Source organism: Cucumis melo, chromosome 9, assembly GCF_025177605.1.
Source record: "Cucumis melo cultivar AY chromosome 9, USDA_Cmelo_AY_1.0, whole genome shotgun sequence".
Classification (NCBI taxonomy): Eukaryota; Viridiplantae; Streptophyta; class Magnoliopsida; order Cucurbitales; family Cucurbitaceae; genus Cucumis; species Cucumis melo.
Window position 1 is genome coordinate 17749625 of NC_066865.1, and position 16062 is coordinate 17765686.

General features: G+C 32.6%; 1 protein-coding gene and 1 pseudogene across 1 annotated transcript; one reads left to right on the forward strand and one right to left on the reverse strand.

Moving 5' to 3' along the window:
• Positions 1 to 314: 314 nt before the first annotated feature.
• Positions 315 to 1987, reverse strand: LOC127150870 (beta-galactosidase-like; annotated as a pseudogene).
• Positions 1988 to 4817: 2830 nt separating this feature from the next.
• On the forward strand, positions 4818 to 8379 carry LOC103503387 (uncharacterized). Its single transcript, XM_008467566.2, has 2 exons — positions 4818 to 5278; positions 6932 to 8379. The coding sequence occupies exons 1-2, from the start codon at positions 5185 to 5187 to the stop codon at positions 7942 to 7944; spliced, it is 1107 nt and encodes a 368-aa protein (XP_008465788.1). The 5' UTR covers positions 4818 to 5184; the 3' UTR covers positions 7945 to 8379.
• Positions 8380 to 16062: the final 7683 nt, after the last annotated feature.

Here is a 16062-nt window from a genome sequence, read left to right on the forward strand (position 1 = left end):
GTGGATGGCGGCAATAAAGTTTGCGTTCAGTGGTTGGCCGTCCAAAGGGTTAGAGAGAGTAAGCTAGATGATGTCACGATTGCGGGTTTCACTCTACAACCAAAGATTCAAAATTTATTCCTCTATTTCACTTTGGGGAGGAGGGGGGAGGGGTTTAGCATGTATGACTATATTTCTTTTAATTAAAAATAAAAATTAAATATATAACAACGTTTTTTAAAAGTTTCAAATATAGCAAAGTTTAGTGACAGGCTCCAATCGAGACTTTTATGGGTTATCAGTGATAGAGCAATATCTTTCAGTATGGTCTATCATTAATAGACCGCTAGGTGTTTATACTTTCTTACACGTTTGTGATTAATAAACCATATAGCATTTTGAAGTGAAGATGTTCCTGATTTTAGTAGAACCGGTTTCTCAAACACAAAACTCTGGCCATTACTCCCCCACTGCGACCCAATGTATCTTTTATTAACGAAAGCATGAAGCACATGACCCTTTGTATTCACTTGGAGAGTCACATTTTGAAATGAAGATGTTCCGTTGGTGTCAACACTCGTCATGTACCAGAAGTAGTCGCTGAAATCAACCGTGACCCTTTTTTGTTCCAAAAGAAGGTTTGCCGCAAATTTACCATTTCCTTGCAGTGTGTCTTTCATAGGTTCTGGAGCCCAAGCCCACGAGAGTTGTGCATTTTCCTTCTCATTTTGCTCCTTCACGAACATAGATGTTTGAGAATTTACTTTTGCGGTGTTGTAAACCTCCTTGTTGCAACCATCAAGAATGCTCACAGACCAAGCTGGTACAAAATATTTTCCATCTGCTTGTAGATCTATGGTGGCATCATTTTTTCCATCTGTGTTGCTTAAAAAGCAAAACCTCTCCCCTATTGTTGGGTTAAAGAATTTCGTTAAAGTTACAGAGCTACCAAAGTTTTGGTCTGAGCGTGTGCCGTTAGTGAGAATCTTCTCTCCTAACTTGATTGATGCATGGAGTTGTTTGAGATGCCCCCATTTAGGTTGATTCAAGTTCCCATATTCATCAAGTGGGGCGTTGTAATCGTAAGATGTAGTGATGAATGGACCTCCCGATGTTCTTCCAAAGTTGGTGCCTCCATGATACATGTAATAATTGTTGAAGACGCCGCCAGTTTGAAAAAATCTTGCCACAGAAAATGCTACATCTTCTGCAGTTCTGTAAGGGTCTTTGTCGCCCCATTTCTTGAACCATCCCACCCAATTTTCAGTGAACATTTTTGGGCTCTTAGGATTGTTCGGAGTAAAGTTATCACAATAGAATCCATTGCATGTATTAATGATAGGTTGTGGGGCATCACTTTGTGTTGGCACATGATCCATGGAACGCCAATATTGAGAGATTCGGCCATTTGAGCACACCAATTGATATATGCTTTTCCTGCATCTCCATAAGCTGGTGTCATCACATTTCCATACTCATTCTCGATTTGAGCTAATATTATTGGCCCTCCTTGTGAAGCAAAGAGATTGGCTTGTTTACACATATTCACTATCTTTGTCGTGAAAGTTTGCATTTCATTCTTGTAGACTTGATTGTTAGTTCGGAGTTGGATTCCTGGCATATTGTGCAACCACACTGGAAAGCCTCCGTAGTTCCACTCGGCACACACGTAAGGACCAATCCTCATGACAACATAAAGTCCAGCATCTTGGATGAGTTGGAAGAATTTAATAAAATCTAAACGTCCAGAGAAATCATATTTTCGTCGTTGTGGCTCGTGACGATCCCAAAAACTGTATGTCTCAATTGCATCAAGTCCACCATCTTTAGCTTTTTGAATAAGATCAGGCCACATTGCTTCAGTGCTGCGTGGATAATGAATTGAGCCTGAAAAGATAATACGTCGTTCTCCGTTAATAATTATTGCATTTGAATCATATGAAACATTGTCTCCTATGCAAAAAGTCAAGCAAGCTAGAGTTGCAACAAGCCATTGAAGCTTAAACATCTTCGATCCCACAACTTATGTCTTTGGTTTATTTGTTTCCTGAACCGATGTGTTTATTTATATAGAATACATATAGTGATAAGGTGAGAGTTCTTTCCTATCTATATTTGTGTTCAAGGTTGTTGATCAATTCTAAACATAGAAAAGCGATTGACAAAAGTTTTTCGATATGAGTTGCATCCTCTGAAATTGAAGAATTCTAGTTGACCTTATCCCTCAAATAACCGTTTATCGAATTACAACTATTGTACGCAATTAAAAAAATTGTGTTCTTTTTCCCAGGACAACTTAGGATTCTATTTTTCATTTTTCACATTTGGCCTCATGTTGTAAGCCATCAACTTTAAGGTTAAGTTATACACGCAACGTGCAACAAGGGGTTTCACATTATATAATCATATCATAGTAACTTATAACTTTATAGCACGTTCTTATAAATTGTCAGTCATAAACCACACATACCATTGCATAAAGTTTCTCAGCATGCCTTAAAATTCAACTACATTTTGTCTGTCTTAAATGCATTCTAGAAGGTTGAAACTTGATATATATCCAGATAATCATAGAAGTTTCAAACATTAAAGTTTGAAAGTTTATCAAAATAATACTTCCTACAAAGGTAATTATACTCTACTCATATATATATATATATATATATATATATATATATATATATATATATATATATATAAAAGCAGCTCCGTTTTGGTGCTCAAGTCCATCCTCCACACGCATCCAACAAAATCTTCATGTTTTTAGTTAAACTAGTTTAATACTAAAATTTTCATAGACAATAAATTCCTATTATATTTAAGAGGCTGTGAGGGGAGAATGTTTCGCTTCCTTCTTTGTCTTTACAACCTATTACATTAGTTACACACAAATGTCAATAAAAGTATACATTTTGTGGCGCGCATTTGTTGTGCCACTGAAACTTTTAGCTATTTTTTAGATTTGTTGCGTCCAAATATCACAGTTTTAGCGACAAATGACATGCTATCGCTAAAACTTTTAGCGGCATTTTTTTCGTTTTAATAACATTTTTTATGCACCACTAAAAACTCATTTTCTTGTACGTAGTGAAAGAAGGGAAGAGAGATGATTTTAAAAAGATGATGATGATTGTGATATAATAGTAATAAAAAAAAACTCATAAAGAAAAAAAGATGGAAGATTGAGAAAGAGTTTTTTAATAATATTATAATTAAATGAAAAATTGTAATGATTTCCTTTTGAGAACATGACATAGCAAATACAACACATTGTTTTAGAATTTTGCAAATATGGCAAAATTCTCATTTTTTTAAATACTATTCATCTTAAATTTGTTATTATTTCCGAACTACCATTCAATAGCTTATTTTTTTTCTTCCATTTTTTAATGCTCCAATCATTTCTTACTTCTTATCCCACTTTTTAAATCTCTAATCATTCTTCCTCTGATAGAAAAACAATTTGTTTCTTCAATAATGTACATATTTCTTATCCCTTTTTAAGATCCTAATCATCTTTTTTTTTTATACAAGGAAAATGATTTGTTCTCCCTATCTTAATCTTAATTTTACGATATGAATGGTACATTATTTTGAATATGAATTATAATGGTTGTTGATCGGAGTAATTTAACTTCGTTTGTGATTTTTCTGTATTTTCTTCGATGTGTATTTTGAGTTAAATCTGATTTCAATTTTGAGTTCAATCTGATTTAAAAGGATTTTGTTTTATTTTTTATGTTGGTTTTTTTTTTTACTTTGTATAAGTTTTGCATATAAGTATTGTGATGTATTTATATTATATGTATCAGTTGGTTGATATATTTACTACGTGATTTTCATTTTCAAATTTTATACAATTCCTTGTAGTATTATTAAGTATATGAATGATATACCTCAATGTATCATTATTAAGTATTATGGCAATATATTATTAACTCAGTGTATCATTGTTTTTAAATTTTATGTCATTTATTGTTATATCCAAAAGTTGGTTGATAATAGAGATGTCCAATTTTTCTACGAGGCAGGGATTCTCCGATTAAGCAAGGAATGTGTGAGGGAGTGGGAGAAAAAGTTCCTTGTGAGCTAAATGGGGACGGGAAATGCATTCCTTGTCCCAACCCTGTCCTTGCCTTGGTTATGTTTTATTTATTTATTTATTTATTTAGCATAGTATCTAGGTAAGTTTATGTTATTAGTATTATATAAATAATACACTTAACTTCAAGTTTGATTATTTTTTGGCCAAGATAATGAGTATTTTCAAATTTAGATTTATATATGTGAATAATTTGAAATATGTTTATTTATTTCTACTAAAAAAATTGATTAGTTTATTAGGTCAAAATTTGACTAATTTATCTTTAGATTCAAATTGTGATATAAAACTAACTAAATTGTTTAGATTTAATTTTTTAATTAAATATTTCTTACATTAAAAAAATTTCCATGGGGAATCCTGCTCCATTTTGCATGAGAAATTTCATGCGAAGTGGAAATGGGAAGGAGAATGACATCCTGGTCCTTGAAACAAACATTCCTTCAGGTTGAAGAATAGTGAGGAGGTAGGTTATTAAAAAATTTAATCCTAATCCTCAACTAAAATTAAATTTAACTCTAAACAAATAGTTGATTTTTATAGCTCACTCTATCACACTCTACTCTAGAGCCAAAAGATGCCTAAGTTGTTACATGTACAAAAAGTTTAGGCTAAAAGAATGTTTTATACTTTAACAAAATTTCATTTCAAGGACATTAGAAAGAAAATAAAAAGTTGAGGGTGTGAGAAGATAAAAAAAGAGAGTACAAGTTTAGTGCAAATGTAAATGAAAGTACAAATATACGTAGTGAAACGTGTCTAGGAAGAAGAAGAACAAAAAGGAGTCGGTCAGTTCCCCCAAATCAGTACGCCCGCAGCGGCTTATACCATCTTTCTTTCAAATCCCACGTTCTTTCACTTCAATTTCCCACATACTTCGCTCTCTTCATCGTCTCTCTTCTTACATATTCGCCGCCCTTTTCTTTTTTCTTTTTTCTTTTTCTTTTTCTTTTTTTCACTTTCTTTCCATCACAAATTTCCCTTCTTCAACATGGATTCCCTCTCAATTCTTGCCCCTCTATCCCAATTCGATTAATTTTTTTTTTTTTTGTGATTTTCTCTGCGCAATTCGTGTATTTTATCTGGGTTTTCCGTTTCATGTAATGGGTAATTGGAGAGAACGACCCAGGAGAAATTTTCGGTACCAGAAGCCTCCATGGTCGGCGATAAGAAATTACGATCACGATCCTCCACTAGGTGATTTTCTCCCTTTCTTATTTTTAGATTTAGGGTGCAATAGCTATTCTTGGAAATTTATTGTTCTTTATTGAATCCGATTTCTTGGATAGAATTTTTTTATTCATTTGTTCAGTTGTAGGATTGAATGGAGATCTGGGTTGTTTTAGTTGGTTTTGTTTTAAGAATGGTTTTTGGGCAAAATGTTGAAGTAAGCTGAAGCTTGGGTTGGAGTTGCACCACCAATCTTGATTGATCCTTTGTTTTGTTTTTTAACATATTTAGATTTGTATTCAAAGAAAATTCTTATATTTTTCATAATGCTATTGTACGCTATTGTACGGGCGATCAGGTTACTATTTTGAATAGTTTCTGCTATAAAAATGCGTTGCAATGTCTTATCACATTCTTCTCTTTTCTGGGAAGATGAGAAAAGTGAATGCGATCAGTATGCTGTGTGAAACTTAAAAAAAAAGTGGTTTTTTTTTATAATTTGATTTGGAATTCAAGGGTTTTTTCCCCAACGGTAAATGGAAAATTGAAAATAAATAAACATATAAGTTTCAAAAACTAAAAGCTAAAATCAAAATTTTTATCAAACGGTGCTATAGGTCCTTTCTAATTTTGTTAGAACTGCTCCCAATTTGTTGAATACGTGCAGTATTTCTAGATGATTGATGTTTTAAGATTAGGAGTGTTGCTTATTTCTTATATTTATGGAAGTTAAGTTGATTAATAATGTGAAGATAAGGTTATTTTCTCAGAAATAAACGAACCATTAGAAACTGCTTATGGTTACTGTTGTCAGATGGATGATGTAACATCTTATTACATTACAAAAAACACTCATGAAAAATGGGAATCACTGGAAACAAGGATAAAGTTGATTGTACAACCTTAAAATTTATATTCTCCTTTTTTCCTTCTATTTCTATCAAATTTTGCCTTTCAGACAAGGCCAAGTGGTGGATTGCAGTGGTTTATGGCAGTAGAAACGACAAGAGAGTTACCACAAAATAAGTTTGATTAGACATAGAATTAACTCTCAATTAAACTTCAAACTAACTTGTATTTAATCACTCCCCTACTTCTTGAAACTGAATATGTAGACATGGTACTTGAGAAGGATTCAATGCGCTTTTGTGCATTCTTCATGTCAATCATTGTTGAGGGAGAAGGTAACAATGAATTGTTAAGGTGATGTAGTGGAAAAAGAAATATGGAAAGAGAGAAAGAAAAAGATCCAACAAGGGAGGAGACGGAGAGATTCAGAGGGAGAAAACAGGGAATTGGAGAGAAAAGCAAAGGATTCAAAAGATGGGAGGGAGAGGAGGGTCCAACATTATAAAGCAATTTATGAATAAAATTAGAAGTTCCCAACTCCTTAGAGAAAGCTGATGGTAGGGGCTAATTTGGCTAATCTTCAAAACTTCAAGATATAATTGTTTGTGTTAAAGCTTTAGGATTTAAAATGAAACCTATGCCGATTATTAACGATCGGAATAAGACATATTCTATTTATTTTCATCTCTTCACTGATTTTAAAGCATTTGCAAATATTTGATCGTAGAATTTTAATTTAACATCTTGTTTCTTAAATCCTCATCCATATTTTTAATCCTTCAGTGAACTTAATGGTTATGAATATAATTTCGTCGTTTCTTCTTTGTGTAGAGCGTTGGCGAGATGGTATTCCTTTATGGGAAAAGAAATTTTGCAAAGAAATCGGTTGTGTGCCATGGGGTAAAATAATTGATTCCAAGAACTTTATTTATTGTCATACTAATGTAGCCAATTGGGATGATTCCGCTTGTGAAGAGGCATTCCACAATGCCAAAAGACGTTACTGGGCAGAGATTAATGGGCATCAGAGTGACATCTATTTGCCTGATCCAGACAAATATATTGAACAAATCGATTGGAGTCCTGACATGGATTCTAAAATGATTGAGGAACTGGATTGGGCCTATCACACTCCAAATATTAAACAACGCGAGGAAGTGGATTGGTCATATCACCCTCCAATTATGAAACAACACGAGGAACTGGATTGGGCATATCACACTCCAAATATGAAACAACGCAAGGATTGGTTGGAATGTAAAAATAAAAGAACAAGGGACTCAAGTTCTGTTTGGAAAGAAGGGCACATTGAAGGTCCAGGTCATGGGGCTAATCCCTGGGGACATGATAATCAGCTTACTGATAATACCGGACAAGGATGCAGCCAGTGGAATTTTAGTGATTCAGGGAAGGTGAATAATGATGGAAATCCTTGGGACAGTAGCATTTATCAGGGGAACAAGGGTATGGTCGACAGTGCCTGGAAGGTTAAAAAGAATCAAGTTGTCACCTCGTGGAAGAACAAAGAATTTGCTAGTGATGCAAGGGGTGTGGTAGACAATGCATGGAGAGATAAACTGCATCAAGGTGGCACTGCCTCCTGGAAGACCAAAGGATTTGCCAGTGATGCAAGAAATAACTCATCGAGCAGGCACTGGCACCTGCTTGGTGACAGTAATTTTGATCATTATAATGGGCCTGGGAATAACAGTTACAATCGTAATGTCTGGCATTTACCTGATAGAACACGGCCAAATATTCATGGAAACAACCAAGATTGGAAATATCAGTATAGGTATGGCAAGAGGCCAAAAGACACAGAATTTGATTACTATCGGAGGTAGGGATCATGGCAACATTCCTCCCACAGGGGGGAGGGTTTTGATCATGGTGTTTCATGCTGGAGGGTATTCAAAGCTTCGAAGTGATTATTAATGGCTGTCGAGGAGTTGAATCTCCACATGAATTTTGATTTTGCTCACAAGTAACCGACCAGTGACCTCTTCTGTTTTTGCTTTGATACTGCAGGATCGTCTATGTTTTTGTTGGTAGCTTTTTAACTTTATTTCAACAAGAATGATACTGCAGGATTTTTGGTGTAAAGAATTGAATATGAATGTCTTGGTTCTTTTGCAAGTCATTAGGTAGATTCCTTCCCTCCTAGAGCCTTGTACAATCACGTCATGTTAAGTTTGTATCATTTTGATTTGAGAAACCTCTTTTGGGAGGCTTTATAGAGGCAATAACAGCTCTACTATCAATCTAATTCTGTTTTGTAAGTTTGATTGCTTATTCTTAGCCAAGAACATCTCGGAGTTTCATTGTACATCGTCTTGTTGATCTCCCTGATTTGGAACCTTGCAAGTGACCTATTCTCACCATTAATCTTTATAACTTACTTTCATTTTCTAGCATCGTTTTTCTTCTCCGTTTCTTCAGAATCATATTCTAACAGATGATTGCTTAAATATATGTTACACTTGCTGATTGGAAATGCAGTTTGTTCTTGTTCTTCAGTCCTTGTTCTGAGTAATGAGAATTCTGCTGCTGGGAATGGGGATAAACCAAGCTCTGGAAATAGTAGGATGAGCATACAAGTAGAAAACGGTTGACCACAACAGAAGAAGAAAGCAGTAATTGGGAAGAGGTAAGTCTCTCCCAAGCATGTTATTTTCAGCCTCCTTGTGTTGATGCTTCTCTTAAAACTGAAGCATGTTCAGCTATTTTTGTTATTGCTTTTAAGCTCTTGACTATCTAACTCAACACTTCGGTCTGGGTTTTTTACGGTCTGTTTGGCAGGAAATTTGAAAATTGAAAAGTGAAAACAAGGAAAACAAAGTTATACTTCTGTGTTTCCAGATATCTTTCTGATAGCTGATTTAGAAATTAAATTGAACATGGCTTGGTTTCCAGAGATCCAATAATTTGGGAAATTAAGCGTTTGCAATGAGCAATTCAACAAATTCACAGAACAGAGTCGTGTGATTTTGTGATTTTTTGTGGATTGTGAGATGTTTGGTTAAAAAAAAACAATAGTATTCTAATCGAAAATTGTGTTATCATTGCAGGTTTGATTTGTGCGTTTTTAAGAAGTTATGGACTTTTAAGTGGATATTGGGAGTTGTTTATTGTTGGTTTGGTTTATTCAAATCAAGTTGAAGAAGAAGGTAATGAAATTCTTGAAATTACTGTCTTTCAACGTCTCATTTTCTTTCTCTCATGTCCCATGAGAAATCAAAGGGAATTTGGAACTTCCATGGAAATAGAAAATCTCAAGCAAAAACAAAAACAACTTATTTACCTAATAAAGTAAAACCTAGTCCTCCTATTTGCAAGGGCATTTTAAAAAATAACAAAATATAGTAAAATTCTCGTAATAGTTTATTTAAGTTCTTTGTTATATTTTTTTAAATAGTTTCTTTATAAATAGTTTCAGATTTTTTTTGTTAAAAAATAATTTGGAAAAGGTAGATACTGTCATGTATTTCAGTTTTTTTTTTTTTTTTTGTTAAAAAAATAATTTGGAAAAGGTAGATACTGTCGTGTATAAATTTATAATTGAAACACATTTGAAATAATAACAAAGAAACAAACGAGAGTAGGAAAGAGAGAATATAAAAAACAACTAGGAAAGAGAGGATAAAAAAATTCAATTATGACATGTCGGCATCACACCCTTCAATTTATAAAATATGTTACAGTACAAAGTTTCTATATAGAATTTAGTAGGACGAGTATTACAACATGAAATTATATTAGAGTTATATGACTATTAATAATCTATAATCTATGTAGGTTATAAATATCTACACTTTATATAGGTTATAAATATCTACACTTATAATATATAAATATATTTACGATACTCTCTCTTTTAATAACTGTTTCATTAAAAACCTTAGTGAAGGAAAAAAATTATATCATTTTATATATTTTTAATAACTGTTTCGTTAAAATCCTTAGAAAAACTCAATGGGAAGTCACTTGAGTCCTCTCAGTTGTTGCATTCTATCGTTGTACACAAGCTTTCCAAATGTTAATGTGGGCAATATTTTTGTAAATAAATCTGTCAAGTTGTCTTTTGAAGAAATTGTTGAACACTATGTCACCACTTTCTTTAAGTTCACGAATAGAGAAGTTATGGTAAGATGCTTAGTTATATATCTTCTTATGTACCATTCTTTGACTTTTGTATACATGCGTTATTGTCTTCAAATTATATTGTTAGTGAACTTTTACCAAAAGACGAACCATATGTTTCTTGAATATGATGAGTCATTGACCTTAACCACGCATTATATTCTAGCTCTATGAATTGTGAGAATTTCAGTATGATTTGATGAAGTGGTTGTTATGGTTTGCTTTACATATCGTCAAAATGTAGCAGTTCCTTCATTTGTAAACCGATAACTTGTTTAAGATCTTTCTTTGCATGGGTTAGATAAATATTCAATATTTACACAACCAATTAGATCAAAGTTTGATTGTAACAACCCAACTTCTATACTAATTCGAAGTCATTACTAATTAAAAGATAAATAAAATTTCTTAAATTTATAAAAATAGAAAATAAAACAAAACCTCAAATACTCATTAAAAATCATAAAAAAATGTACATAAAGATAAAATTAAATAAAATTCTAATTCGAGTCCTATCAAGTTTTAAAGAAAAATAAATAAAATAAAATAAATGCATCTGATCAATGAGATAAGGCGGAACTAAAATGATTATCCCTATGGCTCGCCACGGTCACTTCTTGTAAAATTAAACAAGAAAAGTGAGTATAAAAATATACTCAGTAAGGAATCCACTACTAGTCCCGCTAGATATCTGTTAACTTCCTACTAGAGTCTTGTAAAGTGGTACCCCTATACTGGCACGTTTTCGAACACGTGCAATATGTGATCCCGTAAGATCATATCTAGTCTTTGGTGAACACAAAGGAACACCTAGGACAAGCTGGTTTTTAGTGTGCTCGAAGGAAACACTAAGACAATCGGGTTGTGAGTGACCCCATCGAATCACTTATAATCATGTCTATGTCTATGTCATACTGGACTGGTGATCCTGTTAGACTACACAGTTTCAAAAGGTGGTGATACCGATGGACACCCATGCAGGTACGACTTTAATAGCTAAAACTAACAGCACAACCTAACCATATCATGTAACATAACATACATCATCATAAACATGGCGTAAGTATCGATCATAACATTTTAAATCAAACATTGTCATCAAAGACATAACACAGTCGTCATCCTCAATATACTACCGGTAATAAACATGTTAACGGTCATCATCATCAATCACCCATACAATGACAGTCATTATCAATAGCATCTAGTTATACATTTTAGCTATCATTAATGCATAATCATAAATACATGCGGTCTCTTAAATTCGGTTCGAGAGTCTAGTAGTAGAATCTTTTACCTGGAGATTAGTTAAAACCGAGATTTTCCTAACAGTCGCGATTAAACTTCCCAAGAGAAAGTTCTAAACAGCAAGGGTAAAATACTAAGTAAATAACTCAATTGTAGGTAAATTAGAATCCAAAAATCTAGTTACTTCAACTGACCCAAAGTTGAGGTAGAACCCGACTTATCCTTTGTTGGAAAAACCCACAGCTCAAACTTTCGGATGAGGCCTAACTAAATAATTCAAAATGAATTCAATTAGGGTCCAAAAATAATCTCTGATGGGTATGTCAAAAACTCAATCAAAACTTATCAAAATAGATGAAAAAGCCAAAGAATCAACTAGGTGGCTAAAAAATGGCTTGGCTAAGGAGAAACAGCTAGGCGGCTTGGCTAGAAGACAGGGTGGCTCGGCTAGAAGGCAGAAATGGCTCGGGTAGGCGACTTCTCACGCGCAGAGGCGGCTTGGTTGAAGTCGCGTGCGACTTGACTTGGTTCATGAAGGGGCAGCTCGGGTGACTGGGGACGGCTCAGCTTCCAGCGAACGCACGACGCGCGGCTCACTCAGACGGCTCGGCGACATACTTGACGCAGACTGTCGGCTCAAGTGTGATACGGCTAGGACAAGTGCGAAACCGACGACCCACGACCGGTGAAGTTTATGAACTACAAGATCACAAACTTCACATTTCGAAAGCAAGTTTAGTTTTGCTTGGATGACTTCTTTCCACTTGGGCCTATCCTTTCTATTACAACATTCTTCAATAGATTTGGGTTCAAAATTATCATTTTCAGGAATGATGCAAAACATTATAAGCAAAAATGTTGTCTACAACTACATCAATTCCATTCCATCTTTTTCCTGTCATGGTATAGTTTATATCAACAGGTATTTGAGTCTCCTCAACATTTTTTTCATTAGTCATGTCCAAGATTTCTTCTTGAATGTTCCTATTGTCGATTGAGTCACTTCGATTATTGATTTTTTCTTTTTCAAGGATTTATATCCTTTGAACCTATTGGTCTATCACGTTTTTGACGTAGCATTGACTCATTAATTGGAGCAACTTCCTAAGTTGGGATTTAAATTCTAGATTGAGCATTTACAGTTGGAATATATGATTTGGTCACTTTCTTAGTATTTGTACATGCATCTGGCATTTGGTTCGCGATATTTTGTAAATGAATTATCTTTCAAACTTCTTGTTCATATTGATTTGTATGAGGATCTAAATGAGAGATAATGATAAATTCCAAACAATTTTACTTTCCAACTTCTTAATTTTGCTCCTCATGTTGGAAAAGTTGTCTCACTAAAATAACAATCAGCGAATTGTGCAGTAATTAAATACATCACCCGTTAGGGGTTTAAGATATTTAATCATTGATGGGGACCCAAATTCGATATATATTCTTAACCTTTTTTGAGGTCTCATTTTAGTACATTGTGGTGGAGTAATTGAAACATATACTGCACAACCAGAAATATGCAAACGAGGAATATTTTGACGTATATCTCTTAAATTTAATAAGTTTCTTTTTTACTTACTAGAGAACAAAGCATTATCAATAGTGAATTTTGTTCATCTGGGCAGAATAAGGTTTACTTTACTGAAACCTTCAATCAAGTTTACAAAACTTTGATATCATACTTACATTTGCTTAGAATGTTGACAAATGTAGAAAATTATTTTTACTTTTAAATATTTTGTGCGTAATTGCACTATTTGTCAAACATAAATCTCCATTATTCATTTTTTTAGTCAACCAAAATATGAGAAATGTAATAACTCTTCATTAAGAAAAAAAAATGATTACAATAAGTATCGGAGTATAAAAAAAACAATCAAGAAAAAACTTGGCTTATAAATAATTAAAATAAATTTGTAAATGTGGAAGAGAAAAGAAAAATTTAAACATAATTCAATTATTAGTTTTGCTACTTCTTCAATAATATTAGTTCTCTTAAGAGACTCAAAGAAGTTAGCTACATCCGATCCAAATGTATCATGTTGGAATGGTCAAATACATCATCTTAAAATAATTTTGATATACGAGTCCAATGGCCACTCATATATAGGAGTTCAACTAAGTGCTTGTACATAGTATGTTTGGAGTGGAGTTTTGGGGGAAAAAGTATTAGGAAATTGGGTCAAATCGTGTTTGGCCCAAAGATTATGATAAATGGGGATTAGGGTTATCCTAATCCCTAAATAACTCTATTTTATCCTCTCTTTTACTTTCTTACAACCCTACATTACCCTACTCAAATAACCCAATTCAAATTCTATTATTATTTTTTAAATTACTACAATCATAATCTTTCCTCCAAACACATATTATTATAACATTACTATCATAATCACTCCTCCAAACACATACTATCATAAAATTACCTTTTATATTCTTTCCCTCAAATACATATTACTATAACACTACCAATAATAACATTTGCCCCAAAAACAAATTATTATAACACTAGGATTATTATAATCTTTTTCCCTCATAACTCTTTCTCTCCCCCAAACGCACCCATGGGCAAAGTTTAATGGCTACTCCTATATAGACAAAGTTTGATTTCACATTCTCCCCTTTCTCCTTCAACAAGGCTTGATAGAGTTCAACTAAGTGCTTGTACATATGATAAGTATGAGTCCAATGGTTTTTCATACCATAATGGAAACATTGATTTTCACCACTTTTAAAACTCTTATTTTATGAAGTTTCTTCTATGATCATCATTTGTGATTTTCTTAAAATTTGAATGATTAATAATATGAAAAATATAATTATTTCTTCCTCTACCACGATCATGACTTCGGCTATGATCACGACCACGACCTCGACTCGACCTCAACCATGATTGTTTGAGAATACAACATTCACTTTAGGGAATGATATTGCTCCCCAGTTGGTTAAGATTCTTGATTTTTCATTAATAGTTCATTATTTTGTTCAACCACAGGAATACATGATATTACTGCAAAAGCATATTCGAGACATGAAAAGTGAAAAATGTCTTCTCTAACATATCTTCATCAATAATATTTTCTCTGCATAACAATAATTTTGAACAAGTTTTAAATAATGCGAAATTGTGATCACTTGCTGATTTAGAATCTTACAACCTTAAATGGATCCCAATCATATCGAGCTTTAGGAAGAATTACATTTTTTTTATTACCGTATATTTCTTTTAAACCTTGCTATAGGTAGTTCATAAGGTTCTTTTACCGTAAGATATTTGATATTTAGTTCTTCATGAATATGATGTCAAATGAAAATCATGGCTTTCGCCTTTTCTTGACTTGGAGTCGTGTTTTCTTCTTTAATCGTTTCTTCAAGATTCATGGCATCAAAGTGAGTTTCAACATTAAGCATCCATAATAAATAATTATTACCATTGATAGAAATTCTAATTTGGTAAGACTTGTTAAGGTATAATTATAACAAAGAAATTTACTTATATTAGAAATCGAGGAAACATGTCAAACATGCATTCTAAAACAAGGTAGATTATTAACATAATTCTATGCATTATGTTTTCTAGAAAAATAGATGAACAAGTTCAATAGATGTTTATCATGCACAGGATATCAAATACAAAAACCAATTTGATCAAGATACAATAGTTCAAAACATACATGTTAATGCATACAAATTAAAGTCACAAGTAAAAATTACATATATACATATCATACCAAATTAACAACAATCAACCAATTAAATTATCAAGTAACGAGCATATATTTTCCTTTTTATTAATATTTTAAATATAGTTCGAATAAATAAATTGCAGTATATATTAATTTTACAATATGCTCAAACTTTACAACATGCTTCAAAAAATTGATCAACAAGTTTAGGTAAATGGATAAAAACATTTATATCATTCTAATAAAAAAAAAAACCAATCATCCAACTTATAATAATGGAAGGTAGACAATTAGATTATGGACAAATTATGAAGAGACCATAAACTATATAGATCATAAAAGAAATAAGAGCAAACCACAAAATTATTATAGATCATAAACACAAATCATAGAGAAGTTAAGATGAACCAAACTGTAAATTTATTATGAACCAAAAACTATAAATTTGTAAATATAATACATAAAAAAGACATTTCAAATGGCATAAAAGAATATGTATTCAACATTTACATAAAATGATATATGCAACGTCCATAAATACAAAACAAAAACAAAAATACTAGCTTACCTTTTGTAAATGATCAAAGGGTAGAGAATTGTGCTAGATCAAGACTCCGTATATTTCTAAAAATCTTCTATTGAAATTTATATGGTTATAGTGCTTTATAATTAAAAAATATTGCAAAAACAAGCATTGCACAAACATTCAAATATTCTCATAGATAATAAAGAAGTCTAGAGACATTTAAATTTTCAAACAATACAAACACAAATCCTTCAAAGATTTTTCTAAAAAAGCTAGTTGTTTGTACACTAGTCAGGTGTTTTTAACCAAGTGATTAGAAGTTAAAAGAAAAATATATATAAATACTTAAAAAGTCAACC